At 36.7% G+C, this 21,113-nt stretch overlaps 1 protein-coding gene across 1 annotated transcript; it reads left to right on the top strand.

Annotated features, from left to right (window-relative positions):
- The first annotated feature begins 1,673 nt into the window (after window positions 1-1,673).
- Window positions 1,674-15,298, top strand: LOC114475331 (vesicle-associated membrane protein 2). Its single transcript, XM_028466029.1, has 5 exons — window positions 1,674-2,210; window positions 8,662-8,767; window positions 9,760-9,918; window positions 11,168-11,219; window positions 11,336-15,298. Coding segments are annotated over exons 1-5 (336 nt in total). The 5' UTR covers window positions 1,674-2,208; the 3' UTR covers window positions 11,353-15,298.
- Window positions 15,299-21,113: the final 5,815 nt, after the last annotated feature.

The raw sequence follows: 21,113 nt of genomic DNA, 5'->3' as shown, positions 1-21,113 counted from the left end.
TAATCTCTATTAGAAATGGAACGATACACTGAGTTTAGAATGCAATAAGATAGACAATAATAATGGGCTTGCGATAATAATACAATATGATACTTTTTTTGAATAAATAAGACCAAAATTATAGTTGTTAAAAAAAACAAACATGCTTTTATTTGACTATACTTTCATTTACGATACATCTTGTGATGTTTGATTTTTTTGCAATATCTTGGGACACGATATATCGTCCCAGCGTTACTCTCCACTAGTACTGTAACTAGATAGTCAACGACTTATGGTCAAAAAAATGGCGTTCAACTGTGACCGTCTTTTGTTGAGCATGAACCAATAATATTAATAATGTTTTCATAGATTTTATATAGTGTTTAGCTGGAAATCTTCAGAGTGAACTTTGCATGTTCTCCCCGTGTACATTTCATCCAACACTGTGATAACGTGCAGTTGTGTGAGTCGACCCTTCACTCTGATGTGTGCTTTTGTTCATTTTGTTGTTCAATGACAGTAAAGGTTGCTACTGTGTCCATGAAGGAACAATTGCAGAAATTATTGAATGAATTAAAGTCAAATAAAGGCATTGTTATTTTTTCCAACTATTGTTTTGGTCTTTTTACCTTTTTTTAAAAAAAGGTAAAATTAAAATAAAATTGTATCATGGACTCAGTGTATTGTCCCACCCCGATAGATAGATAGATAGATAGATAGATAGATAGATAGATAGATAGATAGATAGATAGATAGATAGATAGATAGATAGATAGATAGATAGATAGATAAATAGATAGATAGATAGATGTGAATCTCTGTGTATTTTGTATTTATAATTTTATAATTTATTCTGAATTAAACTATTTCGTAGATATTTACTTAGCTTTTTAAGATATGCTCAACATGATCTAATTGTATTATGTCTGAATTGATTATTAATAATATATGACTCCTCTCTAGGCCTCCATGGTCCCAGGGGCCACATTTGAGAGATGATAAAGAGGCTTTCCACTTTCGTTAATTATACATGCAGAGATGAATGCTTGGAACACCTTTTAGACAGCTATAACATCCCAGCACAGATATATATCTTTCATTTTATTAGGGCTACACGATTATGGCCAAAATGTTAATCATGATTATTTTTGATCAATATTGTAATCCCGAATATAATCACAATTATTTATTAAGTTAGGAAAAAAAATCAGTTTTTTTTATTACACTACTTTTACAGTGCAAATTTAAGCTTTAAATAACAATTATAACAGCTATAACATCCCAGCACAGACATATAGCTCTCGCTCTCTTTATTAGGGCTGCACGATTATGGTCAAAATTTCATTCGAGATTATTTTTTATCAATATTTAATCCCGATTACAGTCACAATTATTTATCAAGTTAGGAAAAAAACAAATCTGTGTTTTTATTACGCTACTTTTGTACAGTTCACAGTGCAAAATTAAGCTTTAAATAACAAGTATACAAAAAATAATTAAAAAAATAAAATAAAAAACTAGAATTTAAAATGTACCAAAGGCTAACTCAATGTGCCCATATTTTAAAGGTAAATATTGCCGATGATCAGGTTAAATTAATCGTGAGTGTGCAGCCCTACTCTTTATCCATGGTTACTATCAGCCTAACAACCAGGCTGGCCACGCCCCCTTTAGATGAACGCCATTTTGTTGACACACAACCTTGCTGTCAAGATAAGCTCCTTTAGAGACGCTTCAAAGCTTTACCGGGTCGTGTCATGTAATGTCCGTGAATGAAACACACTGAGAGCCCTGGTTGAACCCCACTGATGAAAAACCCAGCGCTGTCCTTCGCTTTAAACGGTTGTGTTTGAAGTCCCCGGCCCCCCATTTCACATGAAACCCGCCGCCATTGACGTCACTGAGTCGTCTTTGTGCAGCTAATCCAGGAGCTGCTGTTTATTACGCCTTCATTAGCAGCACCAGAGACTCCCAGCGCTACCTGCAGGTGCCCCACTAAACACTACTACAGCTCGTTTACTGACGAAGGGGGGGAAAAAGCCTATTTAGCGACGAAGGCACAACGTCTGAACCGAGAAGCCGAGGAGGCAGGAAGGAAAAACGGCTCCGTGAGAAGAGAAGAGAAGAAGTGAAGAGAGAAGGCAGCCATCAGGCTCTCCACGTCCATCTGCTTTCCTCTCCGGCTCTACACACACACACAGCTGCCAGGCCAACAGCACCAGGAACATGTAAGTACACGACTGCTTTTTAACAAAACTCATCGTTAATAATTAATAATGTGACATTATTATTATTAGCTTCTCACGGGCTGCGTGCGGTCGCCTTTTTGTCGGGTTGTCAGTCACGTTAATAGCGGGAAAATGTCGCTTCTTCTTCATGGCTTTTATTGCGTGGAAGACACACACACACATACGGACACACTGGGTTTAAATCCCTCCGTTATCATTAGCAATTTATTTAAATTCCAGGCCTTACCGCCTGTTCTTTCACTTCACCATCATCACCGACGCGTTTTTATTACCAGTTTGTACCGGTTCACTGTGGAAAGGACACGATCTGTTCCATCATTAAAGCGGCAGCCATCGATCAACAGCCTTTTAAACACATCTTATATTGTGATCGTGAGCTTCTTTTTCTTCTTCTTTTATTTTATTTAATTTTTTTATTTGTTGGGTTAAATCCATCTTTGCTGATGACGGTGAGAGCAAGGGCATAACGTCCATATGTGTCAGGTTATTTATCCCCATCAGCCTTAGATCACAATAGGACCCATATTATATGAGTACCAAACCCAACATACAGCACATGACGAGGGTATAATTAGCATTGAATTAGGCTTAGGCCTAGTTTACGTGATATTTGCAGCCCACAGCGGGGGGTGGGGATAGCCTGGCCTCTTACTGTATGTCGTCGATTGTCGTGTGAGGGCGGTCATCCACACATGTCACCATATTTCACACCTTTACAGCTTTTACACGACTAAAAAACACCACTTGAAATGGTTTTCTAATCTCTTATGTCTTTGGTGGGTGGCTGTAATTGTGTAAAAGGAGTTGTCCAACATGTGCCATGGCACGACAAGCCAGCACAGATCATAAAAAAACATGTCCTCCATAAACTACACAACACACCGACAATGGATCGTGCGGATCGCGTTCCCATCCCTTGTTTGGTCTCACGCACACGTCTCTGAGTCCCCGTGGTGGACTGGGGTTTTTATTCACCCTGGATGTCACGAGGATGAGGGCTCAGTGCTGTGGGAGCTGTCCAGTGCTGAATTGTTGCTCTCCAGTGCTGAAAACAGAGCTGGGTGCTTTTCCACAGCTGTTTGTTGCTCAGTAAACAAACAAAAATGCATTTAAACGCATATTAATCACATTTGCCGAGAAATTAAAAATTGCCAATCAATTTCAAAAGCATCACAGTCCAACCAATCAGAAATGACCACATGTAGTCCTGTCACTGTGTGACTACAAACACATTAATGCTCCTCAAAAGGAGAAACATGAACATAAAAGCTGAACAGTTGACACATGCAGTGGAAGAAATAAAGTGCTTTTGCTCATAGTTATTGAATTTGGACATTTTAAATAGCTCCAAAGAAAATGGAATATATTCAACATTTTTAGCTTTATTCCCATATTACTGCACTTCTAATTAGCCCTTGGGGATTAATAACGCTTTTTTCTCATTCTGAAGTGAGAGGCTGTTTGATGTAAAATATTTCAAAGTTTCAAAGGCTTAAAACAACAAAACAATAATAAAACCTGGCTATTTTCATTTAGGAAGTGTCTAGAGATGCATTAAACGTAGCCGTGGCCCTATGGGTATGACCGATGACGTTGCCGGACCTTTTCTACATAAGCGTAATGTTCTTGTGTTTTCACTGTATCAGGATGGCTGCGTTGTCTAAGGTGCCTGACTCAAGGATTCTTCCTTCTTCTGCCATGGGTTTGAATCCCACTTTTGTCATATATATTATTTCATTTGAACATATTTGACACGGCAAATTCCTAGTTTAAAAATACATATACGACAAAAATCAACATTTTAGGGTATTTCCTGGGTTAGGGTTAGGGCTAAAATAAAAGGGGTATCTAAAAATAAATATGAGCTAAAATACAACTGACGGAACTTTAAAGTCACGTGGTGCACCTATCACGTGCATCCATAGCCACGGCCTTTAATTTATGACATTGTGTGTTTTCTGCTTGTGACCAATCGCAGTCAATTAAAACAAACAAAAAAACACTAGCAAACAATTTTCTTACCAAGTAAAACAGCATTTCAACTCCATGTGTACTTTTTTTTCTTCCAAAATATTGATTTAATTCATTGAGCTGGGAGTCGGACTACTCCTCTTCGCTCTTAGTGAGAAGAACACAACATGATTCAGTGCATAGAAGCAGAGGCTGGGAGAGACCCCACCTCTGTACTAACGCCAGGTACAGGTACAGGTGGTGACAGTGTGAGCCGCAGAGACAAATACATGTTAGCAAGGATAAAGAAGCATATAACACTGTATGCTTAAAGGATGTACATTAAATAATGTTTTTGAATATCTCAGCCTGGATATGTTACAGTTGTGACAACCTGCACCATTAGGCCAACTTTTCAGGGGGATTTGTTGTTGTTAGGGGATTAGTGATGTGTAAGCTTGCTAAAGTGACCTTCATACAGGGTTTAAATTAGTTACAAGTGTCTGAAGATACTGTAAAACTCGTTTTTTGGTAAATGAAAGTTATGTAATAGTCTTGTACTTTGCTAATGGCCTTTTATGTCTAATCTTTACTATCATCAAGGTATTAAGTCCACTGTGTTTGGAAACAACTCTATTTGATTTAAATATCTTTAATCCAGTGTTCATTTTTACAGAAAATGTTGTTATATTCATAGTCTTTTTGTCATCGGTACTGTTTCAGTTAGTCTAGTTTTAGTCAACTAAATGACATTAAGATTTTAGTCGGCTGAATTGTTTATGGATAAATTCGACTAAAATATACAGGACAAGAGTTCTTGCATTTTTTTAAAGATTCAATCACCATTAGGGATGTAACGATTCACTCAACTCCCGATACGATTCGATTGACGACACTGGGTTCATGATACGATTTTCTCACGATTTATTTTACAAAATCAGACTGTAAACAGTTGATGACTGAAAAATCCTTTATTTTTTTCGGGAAAAAAAATAGAAAATACTGTACTATTTTCCTTTTTTTATTTTTATTGTCAAAAGAATCCCTTGATAAACTATTCAAAACAATGAAATTTAACTAAAAATAAATCCTGAATGAAATAAAAGAATAATACAAATGAAGAAGAAGCCTATTAATTTCAATTTTGGTTCTACAGTAAACAATGCAAAACTGCATAATAGTTCCTTTTCTTTTTAAAAGTGAAACTGAAAATGTGTTTATGTATTGGATTAAAGTCATTGTACTGTATTTACAACAGATATTTGTTTTAGAGGGCGCTGGTAATCCAGTGGTCGGTTGGGATGCAGCTATTCTAGCAGTGAAGAAGAGATGCTATGCGCTAGCAGACAGAGCTAATAGAAAAACATGACTTTTACAGATACTCACGTAATATTACAGATATTCTTTTGGTACTAAAGGGGTAAGGAATCATTTATGAACATGTTTAAGAGTAGTAGGCAATTCTGCCCCCCGCCTACACTTCTGGATGGATAAATTATCTTTGACATGATGAGTGCTCTTGTTTGTGTCAGGCATTTTCCTCCACGCTACTTGCTTACAATGAGCTGACCAATCGTGGCAAAGTCAGGTTCAACGTCACTCTCTAGGTTGTTTGTAATCACAAACAAATGCATGGCTGGATAGATTACTGGAAATGTGCCCCGCAGTTCTGATGCGCGCAATGCACAGCAGTACCAGTAACATGCAAGTGGGGTTGCCAGGTTGGAGGCCCTCTAGTGGCCAGGGGGCCCTAAGCAGCCACTTAGACTGCATATTGGCTGGGCCAGCCATGCCTGGCGCCGACGCTTACTTCACGTGTGAGTGACGTAGTTCAAACAAGAGAAGGATAAATAGATAGCGCCCTCTGCTGTTTAAAAAAGTATTGCGATTCAATTTTCAGAGTATTGATATGCACCGTTGTACTTATGAATCGATTTTTAACTGCCATACGATTAATCGTTACATCCCTAATCACCATTGATCAACCTGATGTGGGATGGTATTAATATTTGTAAATACACACAGACATATTTGATGTGATCAATGCGTAAGAACACATGATTACAAGAATTCTGATTGGATTTTCTACCTATTTGACAAAATTATGGTTTAGTTTTCAGTTGTCGAAGAAAATACATATTGCCACTTTAAAAACATTTAGTCGACTAAAACTTTGACAATAATTTTTATTCAAGAAAAATAACACTGGTTTAATCATTTAGAATATTATTTACATTTTTTGAATGTGTAACTTTTGTAGTCCTATTTTATTAGTAGATATTTAATAATTATACATATAGTGTTTTTGTTGTTGTTGGTGTTACATAAAATTAGTTTTAGCTTGCTGAAAGAAAAAAAAGGTCTTTTGAGATTGTGTATAATATAATATTCAAACTCCTACAAGGCAAAACTAAAGTTTACAAAACTGAGGCGATCGAGTTCTTCAAAACTGTTGTCAAAGCTATTTAAAACGATATATAAACAGCGTTTCATTCCCATTTAAAATGGAGACAAATCTTTAAACAAGTGATACAAAAGCATATTTTTGTGTACATTTAGTCTGGTAGCCTTGGTGTTAAGGTAGCATGATTAAAAGCTTTTAGTTCATAGTGGTAAACCCTGGCTTTTACTGCAGGCATTGTTTATATAATAAAATGTCTTTGTTGGCTACAAAAGAGCCAGAAATGACAGATAACCTGATAGTTTCTTTTTATAAAGAGCTCTCTGTTGGGTTTCTCCTCTGGACACACCTGCTGCTCTCGCTTTAGTTTTGTATTCCACATTACTCCACAGGTGTGTTACTGTCATTATGTGATTAGGATTTTGTAACATTTAGGGCAGCTGTGTGCAGGGGTTTTACCGTTTAGGCTCATTTTAGTTCAGGAGCCAAATATGGAGCATTTTTTATTACAGGTGTCCCGATCCGATATTGATATCGGATATTGGTCCGATAACAGCCAGAAAACGAATATCGGATTTTATTAGACTGCATCTATAATCTCCGATATATTATATGTTATATTTTTTCAATTGTAGAATACTGTAGATATTATGTTGAAGGTTAGAATGTATGTAACCAATTGGTTAATAATAAATGGGTCAGTTTTTTTCATACCTACTCTTGCTGACTATTGTTCTCTGTTTGAGTGACATCACTTGATCAAGTCTTTTCTAACATTCCACACTACAAAATAAGTAATAAAAGTATGTATGATTTGTTAGGGCTGCTCGATTATAGAAAAAATAATAATCACGATTATTTTAGTCATAACTGAAATCATGATTATTCAAACGATTATATGTCAACTAAAGGTATATATATATATATATATATATATATATATATATATATATATATATTCTTTAAACATAAGTATATTCTTTAAACATCAAGTATGTTCACTTTTGCACGAAACAAAACACTTCTTGCACGTGACGTGTCTTTGCTCTAGGTCTTCATCATCAAACCCAAAGTGTTCCCATAGAAGAGAATTTGACTTACCACTTGTTTACCAAGCAGTTTTGCTGCCTTTTTCCTGCCATGTTTCAAGACCACTAGCAACAACTTTCCTCATGTTAGCCTGTAGGCTAGCTTTGGCTTTGAGAGGGGCTGGATTAAATAACTCAAAGTTAGTATTAATAACATGTGTGTGCCAAATAATGTTCGAAATAGTGGGTTTGTTTTATATAGCGAATAAAATATACCTGTATGTAAAAAAAAATGTACATATTATTATTATTATTATTTTTTTTTTTTTTATAACAATTTTTCCTCGATTATGTTATTTTTGTAATCATTGGGTATAATAATCGAAACCTAATTGAATTTTGATTTATTGAGCAGCCCTATGATTCGTGCTGATATTGTATCGGATTGACATTGGTATCGGCCAATACTCAAGGCTGCAATATTGGTATCGTATCGGAAGTGAATAAGTTGTATCGGACATCCCTATTTTTTTTTTTTATCTCAAGTCAAGTGGATGGCAGATTTTACTTGAGTAAAACTATCCATTTCAACATGAATGTGGCCTAGTTTGCACAACAATGTATAGATAATTCATTAAGTACAGTATGTAAGGAACTGACATTATACTTCCTTGATGTTTGGGCCTGTTTTTATTGAAGTTTTGGGAAATTTTCTGGAATAATTTGATGAAAACTGCAGGATTTTGGAAAAACTACAAGTTTTTTTTTAACTATTTCAGAATAAAAATGACATTGTGGAGTTTCATTTAATTTGGAAATTTACACATTTTCACTTCATCCTGTGGGCCTAATTGGATGTTCTTAAGGGCTGGATTTGACTTTGACACATGATTTTTTTTCCCCAATTTTGGCCAATGTACTCATTACATTACACTGATAAATATGCAAGCACATTTAAAGCCACTTCTCCTAAATACATAAAGAGCTTTTCCTTTCTTCTCTAACATTATTAAATACTTCTCACTGAATATTGACATTGTTTTCCCTCCAGGTCTGCCCCAGCCGGAGCCCCCGCAGGACCAGATGGAGGGAGTCAGGCCCCTCCCAACCTCACCAGCAACCGCCGTCTGCAGCAGACTCAGGCACAGGTGGATGAGGTGAGTGACGGCGTCATCTCCACCACACCTTAATCACCACACCCACGTAGTGTTTGTTTGCAGTTCAGCACATGCATCAGATTTCAATTCAGTTCAGTTTTGTATTTATCCAGCGCTGAATGAAACACAGACACACAATGGAACCTATGTTATTATCAAGGTTTTTTTAATAAAAAGAAATTAATATTTTTCGTTTTTTTTAATTAAACAAATAATCTTTACAAGTATTATTATTTTTTCTCAGTTCTGGTTCTGTAAGTATAACAATGCACATATACAAATACAAATGTTACAGATTAAGGCAGGGGTTTTTGGGAAATCATTACATTTCACCTAAATGGTCTAAAAACATTCTTAGCATTTAACAAAAAAGAAGAAAATGGAATTGTAAAAATGTATTTCTATAAATGTATTTGCTACTACTACTAATATTATATTTATATATATTGTATAAATATGATGTAAGAAAATGCTTTATTAAAAAAACAAAAGAATGTTCAACAGAATAAAGTTTGATTGTAGTTTTATTCACATTTTATGTTTAATTATATATTTGTGTTCAAGACACTTTGATATGAATGACTGCATATTGTTAATTATTAAAAATAAACAAAACATCCATCTATCCATCTTCTGCTGGCACAATAAATATAAAAAATCATAATAGATTTTTTTTGCTGCTGTTCATTTGATTCCTATTAAAACATTTGACTGCAGATCCTAATTGTACTTTTTATTATAGACAGAAAAAATATGAATGATCAAAAAAACTTTTCTAAGACACTTTGATAAGAATGACTTTAATTGTTAATATAGGCTACAAAGTTTCATTTTGTAACATTTTGGGTTGAGATTTCTTTCAATTAAAATATGTACTTTGGCTCCAAAAAACTCTGCATTAAATAAATAAAACTCTTTTTTTAGCCAATCACAGCCCGTTTTCTGTAATCGTGGTGTGACTCCACCTTCCTGCGTGTGCCGTCTCTCCTCAGGTGGTGGATATCATGCGTGTAAACGTGGATAAGGTTCTGGAGCGTGATCAGAAGCTGTCAGAACTGGACGATCGGGCCGATGCCCTGCAGGCTGGAGCCTCCCAGTTTGAGACCAGTGCTGCAAAACTGAAGAATAAATACTGGTGGAAGAACGCCAAGGTGAGAACACACTGATACGCAGAAATGAATATCAACTGAGTGACGACCAACGGCAGCCAAAGAAGGAAAATGAAAGTTCTGTATCAGTTAAAGCTACTGTTTTAGAGCAGGGGTGTCAAACTCATTTTCGTTCAGGGACCAAACACGGAGCATTACAGGTGGGAAAACCAGCAATTTCTATATTAATGTACCTTAGTTTGCACTTCCACGTATAGACCCTTTGATTGTTTGTAAACATTGTGACATATTTTGTTGGGTGGGGCTTAGCCTGGAGGAACCACCAAAGATATATAGAAACACTAGATGACTTACCCGTGCTGTTAGACAATGGGGGAGCAACGTTGCTACGTGGCGGCCATCTTACCTCAGACAGCTGGCCCCGCTCATTACAACAATATCAATGGTGTATGTACTATTTAAATAACCCTAACTTGCTCAATTTTCAACCAGTTTTCTAATGGCAAGCGGCAATTTCAACATGTGCAAGCATCCTATGTCATACCTACATATAATATGGTTTGTAATAAGGCAAACTATTTGTAAATCCGTCAGTATTTCATCGAGTTAAGTGTATTTTTGTTTAAGCTGATCACTCACCTTCCAACATCTACCATAGAGCGCGTCAGTATATAATTCGTCTGAGGTAAGATGGCCGCCGTTGAGCTACGCTGGTGAATCCCCCTTGCATCATCTAGTGTTTATATATATCTATGCTTTAGCCAGCGGCGTGTCCTGCTCTTGCCTCTAGCCAGTGGGTTATTAAGGGTTATATAAATGATATAGAATGTATGTAAATGTTCTTGATTTTGTGCCCTTTTTTAATTTAATCTGGGTACATTTTGTTGATTAATTTGAGTGAAATTGAAAGATCATGAAAACATTGAGAGTTGGTTCAACAATTTGAGATTAAAAATAACTGCCATCATGTGATACAAGCAATAAATTGAATTATTTGATAATTTACACAAAGATTCATGTTTTCCCGATCATTTTTACTTTTCCCCGTGGGCCAATTTTGATGCTCTAAAGGGCCAAATTTGGCCCCCGCACCTTGAGTTTGACACACCTGTTTTAGAGGATGATTTCATGAGGATTCAATGGGCTAGCTTGGGCTTTAGGAAGCTTAAACTACATTATTACAGAAAAAAAATGGAACTACTTATAAGTTTGTTGGAAATTGAAAAAAACATGTTTTCCTTTTGACTTCTGCATTTCTAACAACTCTCTCCTGATCTTGTGTCGACTACAGATGATGATTATCCTGGGTGTGATATGTGTGATTGTCCTCATCGTCATTATTGGTGAGAACCTTTTCAACCTGCTGGTGCTAATTTGCATATCTGATCAATGCTGGCTCATCGTCCACCAATCGCATTTGATCCGTGCTCTCACACCTCGTTTTGCTTTCCTCCAACAGTGTACTTCAGCACCTAAGAAGAGTCGCTCCTACCCCAGTGTGATCTCAGTTTCCTCGCTACAGAAGAAAACCCTCGAAATTGATCACCAAATTAACCACAGATGATTAGTTTATTCTATCTAAATACCGTACGTGTATAGATATGTCACCGCCCTCTGATGAGCCTTGATATAACACCCCTACACCCTTCAGGTTCCCCGTGGCTCCCCCTGCCTCTGGACCCCCAACCCCATGTCTATATGTGTACTGTGAATGTGTGGCTCCGCCTCCTTTCTGGGTATTCTTTCCGACCTGCCATAACGCCAACCAAACACGTAACAATGCAACAAGAGAAAAGAAAACAGCAATTGGCGATAGGAGATGTATACATAGAGTAACCCTTTGTAGAGTTTTATTCTGATATATATGCTGTTTTGTAGGTGTGTGTGTGTGTGCGTGTTGTGTGTGGATGTGGGTGTGTGTGGGGCATTTTGTACTTTCAATTTATTTTGTATTGATTTGACTTCAGCGTTAACTACTGCCTATTTCTCAACGCGTGTACCCGGCATGTTGTCATCATTTGTCCGCTCCTTTCTGCTCATTCTCCCCTTCATTTGTATTTATTTGGTTTTTTTTTACTTTGGTCTGGTACCAACATCTATGAGAGCTAGTCCTCAGAGCTACAACTTAAACAAGAAAAACCTCATGAATCAAGTTCAGCTTAAGATTTCTAACTCCTAACTCCCATTTTTATTCATCGTGGAGCTAATCTTAGCTTATTCTTCATCTTCTCCAGCCCTGTTTGTCTGTCCTTCCCCCGTTCCTCCTCAAAACCTGATCTATTTTATGATCATTTATAAGCTGCCATAGTACCGTGGACCAATGTCTGTAGTTGTTTTTTTTTTTTTTTAATTTGTTTGGATTCTTACGTAGTGTCTTATTTCGAAAACATTCCTTCATTGCGGTCTAGTGCAAAACTCTTACTGTAGCACATGGTAAGTGGACGTATCTTTAAGGATATTACATAATAATCATAATAATATAGACATGGGATCGGTCTGAAACAGTCATTGAGGAGAGTTGTAAAGGTTCATTTTAATAGAGAGGATGATAACTGTTGGGATTTTAACACAGCAGCCAGTGGAAACGTTGTTTTTTTAGTCGATCAAAAGCCTTAGTCTCCGTTGTGTTGATTAAACTCATGCCGCACTGTGTGGAGGAAGTGAGAGGAAGTCATCTGTTAAAATGCACAAACACCTTTGTTTTTTATGGAGATTCTGAGGCAGGAAAACGTCTCCGCTTAAAGAGCACATTTAAGAAAAAAAAAATCCCCAATCGAGACAATTGAAGCCTTTGTAGATCCACAAACAGACAGAGGCTCAGGTCGTAGCATTCCTATTCCTGCTGGGAGCGTTTTGCTGGTGTCTCCATGTTTCTTGCTCTCTAGTTAAGGCCTTGTTTGTGTGTGTGTGTTTTTTTTTTTAGATATGATAGACTATTTTTGATTACAGTATATTTTTGTGTGAAACAGACAGGTGCGAGCTCCTCTTCACCTCTTGTCTGCTGTGTTATTTATTTATTTTTTTTGTAACTCCGCTCTGTGCGTTATACACTGCCAAGCATCAAGGGGGAGGGGCTTCTGTTGTCAGTCTTTCAGTGGTGCTCACACTGGTTTGGTCTTGAACTCTTCTTTGTCTTTTGTTTCCTTGTTTGTTTGTTTTTTCTATCTCCTCCTGTTGGCTTCTTTAGAGCGAGGCAACGTGAGATGAAATAATCCTAAATATCCATCAACCAGTGTGAACGAACAAAAAGGCCTTTTTTTTTTTTTTTGGAAGGGATTTGAAATCAATTTAAGTCAAAACCACGTGAGTTTTTTATTTTTCATGTGTGGCTGCAGAAAGAGTTGCTGTTAGCGTAATTTATCATAAAATCCAATCCTTCTTTGACGAAGGCTTTAGAAAAGTTAACCAGCTTGTGCTTACTGCCACTCTTATAATGGATACATACTGTACACCCTTTAGGTTGCACAGTGGAACCTTTTTTGTCGTCTTGTTGTGTATCTTCTCCACCAGCCGAGTGGTCCAACACTCTCCACTATAGATTCCCCCAGTGTGTGTGTGTGTGTGTGTATGTGAGAATAGCTCCGTGTTGGGAATATCCCCAGTTTATCCCTACAGATTAGGCTACTTAGTAGTCAGAGTGAGGGCATGGGTTCCATGTCCATTCATCCCCCCATGCAACAGAGCAAAAATAGATACAATAAAACACGTGATTTCAATTATTTTTATTCACCAAAGACCAGATTTCTATGCGTATGCTGCCAATTGCCATCAAAAATAAGCGATTTTCTAAACGACCCAAGTCTGTTTGAACAGCGTCCACCCTTCCAGTGGGACCTTGCATCCATCCATGGCCACGCCGTCAATCGTTGCGGTGCTGATTTGGTTTGCGAGCGTCCCGTTTTAGCATTATGCAAGTCAAACCAAAACCCAAGGACAGCATGCTTTCAACACGTGTGACCGTCTCCACCCGTCGTGTGTCTGAAGAGCTCCTCTAATCCGTGGCCGTTTGTAGACATACGATCCTGTAACTAAATATAGCACAAGTCTTCTTTTGTCTGTCTCCGTAGTGCTGACGAGTTTAAGAGGTGTAAACTTTAGCTGTTATTATAGGCGTTAATCACCAGACACACAGTAACGATCTATGTCGTTTGTCGTACATGGGGGCGTTTTGGGGGGTAAGGGGTCCTATATCCTCAGGTTTAAGGTCTTAGCAATTTTACTAAATGATAAAAATCTTACTCAAAAGTTTTACGTTCTTTTTGTTTTTTTGGCAAAAGAGAATTATTTGTAGGGTTAGAAATGGCCTTTTTTTTTTTACCATTAACAGTGGACAGAAGGGAAATAACACCATAAATTGGGGTAGGACCTCTGCGTTTAATCCATTAATCCAACTGTTGTCATGTGAGTGCTCAAGCAGTTTGGTCAGTGAAAAAGAAACAAAGAGTGCTCTCTTTATTTTCCTTTTGCTTTTACTCTGTGTGAAAAGAAGTGTGCGTATAAGTTGACACCGTGGCGCTTTTTCTGTGGTGAACCGTTGTTTTCCGGAAGGTTGGGGATCATGATACAGTGGAGAATATTTGACTTGTGTCAACCTCGAAGATTGTTCAGAGATTTCAAGGCTGCGTTCAGGTTTTTTTTTTTTTTAGCTAGTAAAGTCAAAACTTCAACCCTTTTTTTTAAAAAAACAAAAACTTTTGAATTCTCACTTTTGAACGTGATTCAAAGTAGAAAAAGGCCGAATCAGCGCCTTCTAAAGGCTTGAACGCAGCAACAGGAGGGAACCTTTGAGTGTCTGAACAACAATCTCTGGATGGCTCGAAATGCACAATATTCTACCAAAAAAATATTGTATTTTTAATTTTGCATTTGTTTCGTACTAACTTCAGATGTCACTGGTTTGTTAATGTGTCAGCACTGATCGGTAAAGGTATAGAAAAATCGGATGTTGATGGGGAATAAAAAAAAAAAAGTTTGTATTTTTACCTTCAATTGTTCAGAATGCTTCGAGGGATTCTACAGTTTACATCTGATTGATGTTTGCAAGATTTTTCTCCTTTTTTTGTCTTTTTTTTTTTTTTTTTATTAAATGAATTATTTATTTTTGGGGAAATACTTTATTGGGTGGGGATGTGTGTCACATTACCTCTGATGGTCCTGTCTCACAGGAGGGATGAGACTGGGTGATCACAAGCAATGTGCTCACTTTAACCTCATTATATTTTTATTTAATATTTTTCTCTTTGGTTGTTGATAGATTTATTGTGCTGTCCTTTGGTCTGGGCGTGGGAACTAAAGGTTGACTCATCAGAAGCAGAAGAGACTGAGTGGAAAATTAAAGTACATAAAATAATTGTAGTGTAAATCTATCAATGTCTTATTATATTGATGAACATCATGAAATATATGTATATTGGAAAAACAGTATCTATGACAACTTGTACTTTTGTGTGTGTGTGTGTGTGTGTTTCATGTACTTTGTGGGTGTGCAACAAATGGGAAGATGCAATTTTGATTTCAAATCTGGGACCTGAGCTGAGCATGTATGAATAATGCGCATCAATTTATTACCAATACAAATATCAACCTCTTTCCGAGTGCGACACTAATTGTGCTGATACAGCAACACAAATGCCTCAGAGTCACAATTACGCACAAAAACACCCTAACCTGTGTGCAGGAATGGGGTCAATTACAATTACAATTGTCTATGTTCAATTACAACATTTTTTTTCAATTACAATTTAAATTTAAATTACAATTTCCCCCTGAAAGTCAATTACAAATTCCAATTACGTTCTAAATGACTTAAGTTCGAATTCAAATAATCACAATTGCTGAGCTTTTAATAAATAACCTAATAAAAGTGAACCTCCCTCTTGTTTTAGCGTTCTGTTAGCATTTTAAATCAGCTGTAAAATGCACCAAAAAATATTATCTATCATCTAATTAATGAAAATATTGGTAATAATGTGGTTGATGTGGGCGTCTGAGCACTTTTTTCTGTCAGTAGACCCCTAGGTTTATATTATTTGTAAGTAGTAAAATGATCTGGAACATATTTTAATAATTATGTGAGACATAGAACTGTAACAGGGTTTCACACTTTTGCATTTAATAAAAATTGTAATTGACAGTTTTAATCGAATTTCCATGACAATTACAAATACAAAGTCAATTATCTGCACTTGATTATTATAATGACAACAGAAATGCATTTTTTTCCAGTTACAGTTACAATAATAATTATGTCATAATTGTAAATATTGACCGAATTATGCAATTACAATTGTAATTGACCCCAACCCTGCCTGTCTGCTCTCTACGATGAAAAGAACCACATGAGCTGCAATTCTAACATCAACTGCAAAAAATAAATCAATCAATAACTGAATAAATCACTAAATTAAAATCTATGAGCTGGTTTGCACTAAAGGTGCAGTTACTAAACTTGTGATGGGATTGATTCTGAAACACCAAAGCATTGTGGGAATTTTACAGAGTCTCAAACAATGTGGTGAGGTAAGGTTTCGCATTACTTAAAACTCATTTATTACTTTTAATTTTATTTCTGATTTTGATAATATTACCCGCCTCCTCTTTAACAACTAGAATTAGAATTTTGCAGATTTATCAGGAGTAAAACCAAGTGTTATACTTAACAATCCTGTTTTAAGTTCAACTTTGCTGAAATTAACAGCTTGTCCTCCATGCTAATAATAATAATAATAATACATTTTATTTGAATGGGCTTTTCAAGACACTCAAAGACACTTTACAGACAGGCTCAAATAACAACAAAAATATAGTTTTAATAACCTGAAAATAGGAAAGAACATCAGGTTTTGTGCTTGGTCTTGAGGACAGCAAAGATGATGTCATCAGAAACGCTAACACAGGTAAGTCACAAACCTAAAATTAAAAACTATCATTGTCAAAGTGCTTTTCCAAATTTATTTCACTCTTTTCCTTTCAATTTTAAAATAATCTAGTCTATAGAGTACATTATTTAAATTATATTCTTAAAATCCAAGGCTAACAACAGGGGGAGTTCATTCAGTAATTACACTAAGTCAGTGGTTCCTAATCTTTCTGTCCCATGTACCCCCTTTGCATTTTTGTGAAATCATGCATACCCCCTCTTCATATCATAAGTACCGTCTCCATAATTTCATATGCTTTTTATTATATGTGCAACAGCGGGCTCTCATAAACCCCTAAATGTGTCTCAAACATTGTTTGAGACAGGCTTAAATTCAAAATAATAAGTGCAAAGTGTAAAAAGGCTATATCATGCAACTTATATGTGATTACTTCACGTTAAATAAATAGGTTCTCCTTTGTCAAATGTAGCTAATTATTGTCTCCTATTACCAGAAATGTGATAAAATGGCCTCTACACCACATATTGCCACGGTCATTAAATTGAGATCCACTTTTTTTTTTTTTTTTTTTATTCAACAACCAAATTTCTGTTACACACACATCTATTTTTTTTTTTTTTTTTTTTTTTTTTTTTTTTAAGCAAATCAATATATGTTTCTGTGCAACATGCATTTCACAGCATGCCTGTCAAAAGAAACGTTTCTTTCAAAATAAAAGACAAGTCCAAGATGAGAGACATTAAGTATTTATTTATTTATTTATTTATTTTTGACCAGCTGTCTGCGACCCATCCAGTACAGGTCCGTGACCCACTTTTGGGTCCCGACCCACCAGTTGAGAATCACTGCTCTACAGCATAAAATATTCCTGTTTAAAAAAAAAAAAAAAAATACAGGAAAAATAGAAAAAAATATAGTAATTTATCGATTAGTTGTTTGTGGTGAAATTGCTAAAAAAAAAAAAAAAAAAAAAAAAAAAAGCCTAAAAAGGAACTAACGGGAACTAGGAACATTTCCCAACAGTTTTTAATCATTTGTTAAATCTGTCCGAGTACCCCCTGCAGTGTGCTCGATGTACCCCAGTTTGGTAACTGCTGCTCTAAATAAACCCAATGTAATAACCTGTGTTCAGGTTTACATTATAGATTTTATCTTGGTATACATAGCAACAGGTTGTGCTCTTCCTTGTCTTTAAAACATGAATGGGTGAATAAATTGATGACTAAAAACATATTCCATAAAAATATGAATTCATCTACTGTTCACAAAATGAGAAAAATGTGTAGTGTCAGGTTTTCAACACTTGGTGTCATCATAGCACTCACAGGGCCAGAGCTGTTGATAGATGGCCAATGATTATACCAGCACCACCACTAACAACTACTGCTGGTCTTTCATCCACCCAAACATAAATGTAGCCATTATAACAATTACACTAGTATTACTACAACTAAAGCCTATGTTTATTACAACCTACTCTGGCTCAGATTCAATGGGATAGGCACCACACTGCTGTTTGTGTGACGTCTGCATGGTATCCTAATGCAGGCCTCTGTTTATTCTGGGTACTCCTACTTCCTTTTACAGCACGAGAACATGTATATCAGATTCATAAATTGTCCATAGGAGTTGCTTAATTAGTGTGTGAATGCTGGAACCACACGTGTCTAACTCAAGGCCCGCGGGCCAAATCCGGCCATTTAGAGCTTCCATTCTGGCCCACATGGGAAAGTAAAAATAAAAGAGAAATCATTAGTCGCAATAGGTAAATAACCAAATAATTCAGGTAGATATCTCAATCCCTCACACAACTTTAGTCATTTTTAAACACGTGTGGAAATAACTCTTAATTTTCTCCTAAAATCATGTAATTTCTAACAAACAATATCACCAAATTCCCCAAAATTATGTTACAAAACTAATCATTGAAAAAAAAAAAAGGATCCTGTGTGGACTGATATCTGTTATTTCTTTCTTGGATATTGTTCAGTGCCTTATACTGTACATGTCATTAATACATTCAAGTACAAACCTGGGAACAATCATATCAAACGTGCTTTTTACCACCACTTCAGATAAAACTGCTCCATATTTGTGCCGTGAGTAAAAAATGAGTTTGACCCCCCCCGAAAATGAATAAACAAATTATCGATATCATTATTATAGATAAGAAGAAGATAATAAATGATAGAAATGTTTAGTTTTGCAGCTAAACACTAGTTGAACATGTCTTATGTCTCCTGGGGGGTGTCCTGTTGTTGTAAAAATATGAGTCCATTATCAGGCAGTTCAAACTGTGATAAAACTAAACTTTAAATGTTCTAACTCCTCAGTAAATCCTACTTCTACTGAAAGAAATGACTTTCGACCCAGTTGAAGAATGTTGTAGTTCTGGGTACGTTAGACTGAGTCAGAGTCAAAGTTTGTTTTCCATTTCTGAGAATACACCCCCCCACCCCCCAACCCCCCGCCCCCTCCTTCCTGACCCAGTCATCCTCTCCCCCACTGATTCTTCCCTTTGACTCTTCCAAAAGGAATGCAGCTCCAGTTTGAAGGATTCGTCAGGACTTCATAGCCAAAAAACCTTCTTAGATTACTGCTGAGGTGCAAAGGTCAACATCGCTGCGTGCTAGCTCTCAGTGGACTGCAGAGCGTCACTGCATTCCTGATTATTCTTATCAAACCATGGGCTTAGCAGCACAAACATGATACAACGACCACCAACGCTTTATATCACAAGTTCAAAATCTTGCAAATATTTTCGAGCACCAAAGCAAACCAGCAGTAAAATCTGGATTCTTGAGAAACCATTACCTCAGTGGCATCTACCAACTGTCTCACATGTTTCTGTCAGCCCCCAAAATGTAATCAAAAGGACAATTGCCAATTGCTAAAATATACTATTACTAACTCTGACCGTAACAGATTTTACTTTGACAAGTAGTGGTGGGACATTGTCACTCAAAAAAAAAAATTTCAGGTGGATAAATGTTCCCTCACCTTCTGGGTCCGTACTGAACAACACTTAAAGCTGTGCTACTCCAGATAATTTTTTTTATTAGATAACAATAATGCATCAATTTTATATAGCACTTTTTTACACACTCAAAGGTCAAAATCGATGACCACTGTAAACACTCTGTTTATTGACATTTTTTTTACATTTTTTTTACATTTACATTGACATTCTTTTAAAGTATTGCACAATGCATTGTGGGACGTGAAGTCCTGTAGACTGATGCATCAAAGTATATTTTTACTTTGTTCGTACAGTGTTTTTTGCCAGACAAGGAGGATAGTGGTTCCCTTGACACCATTTTTGTTCTAATTTGTTCCCGGTCCCAACCAGGTTAGCCGTTCAGCCTAAGTTACCATGGTGATTTACCCCAGTAATAACTTTCTCTTGTTGATGTTCCTATTTGTATGTTTGTAATGATAATTGAATATGGAGTAGGCGCCTATAAGCTTTCTTGGTTGCTTGTATCTTGTGTTTTGTAAAAAAATATGAATATAAATTGCTCAAATAAACTAAGTTAAAGTTGTAGTACAGCACACACAGAATGGATCCCGGAAGTCAACGTGATAAGAGGAGATCCAGCTGTGTTGTACAGGCCCATGACGATTTTACATCCTTTTTTAAGCTAATAATCTTTGATTCTATGGATTTATCTGATTAAAATGTTTGTGGCCCGCAGCTTCAGATCAAGTTGTTCAACCTCTGCCGTTTAAATAAAAGTTGTCCATGTTTTTAACAACATCCCTTCCAAAGGCCCCCAGTAATGTAGGCCAGAGATCTGGCTCAGCTCCAACAGATACTCTCCCCCTCTTGGAGTGTTATTCCTGGCAACTTCAGGGCACAAAGGATCTTGTGGGACTTTGGGAAATGCAACGGTCAGCTTTACAGCGCCCCAGGTCCTGTATGTGTATTTCAGTCAGAGGTGATTTGGGGTTGAGGATTTGAATAGTTTTAATGAGAGGTCCCCGTCTGGCCAGCTGTGGAATGTATTTACGGCCCTTGTAGTTAGGCCTCGGGCTTAGTTTGAATCTGTATGCCAGATGAAATAAGTACTCTCAAGTCCCTTGGCTTTTCACATCGACTTTAGATCACTTTTCCTGGATTTCGAAGCATTTGAGCCAATGCCTGTGGACAGTCTTTCCTGCATTGATGATGTCACAGCAGACTGCCCTCTTTTCCTAGGTGTTCTCTGTTCTTCTAGATCAGGGGTTTTTCAGGAGACACCATCTGGCTTTAATTAGAGCCCTGTGCTTCCTGCTTCCACTCTTGCATCACCCCTCTTTACTGTTGATGTGCCCTCAGCATCTTGGTCCATCCTTTTATCCCTTCTCATTCGTGCT

Source organism: Gouania willdenowi, chromosome 14, assembly GCF_900634775.1.
Source record: "Gouania willdenowi chromosome 14, fGouWil2.1, whole genome shotgun sequence".
Classification (NCBI taxonomy): Eukaryota; Metazoa; Chordata; class Actinopteri; order Blenniiformes; family Gobiesocidae; genus Gouania; species Gouania willdenowi.
This window is presented reverse-complemented; position numbering and strand designations above follow the sequence as displayed.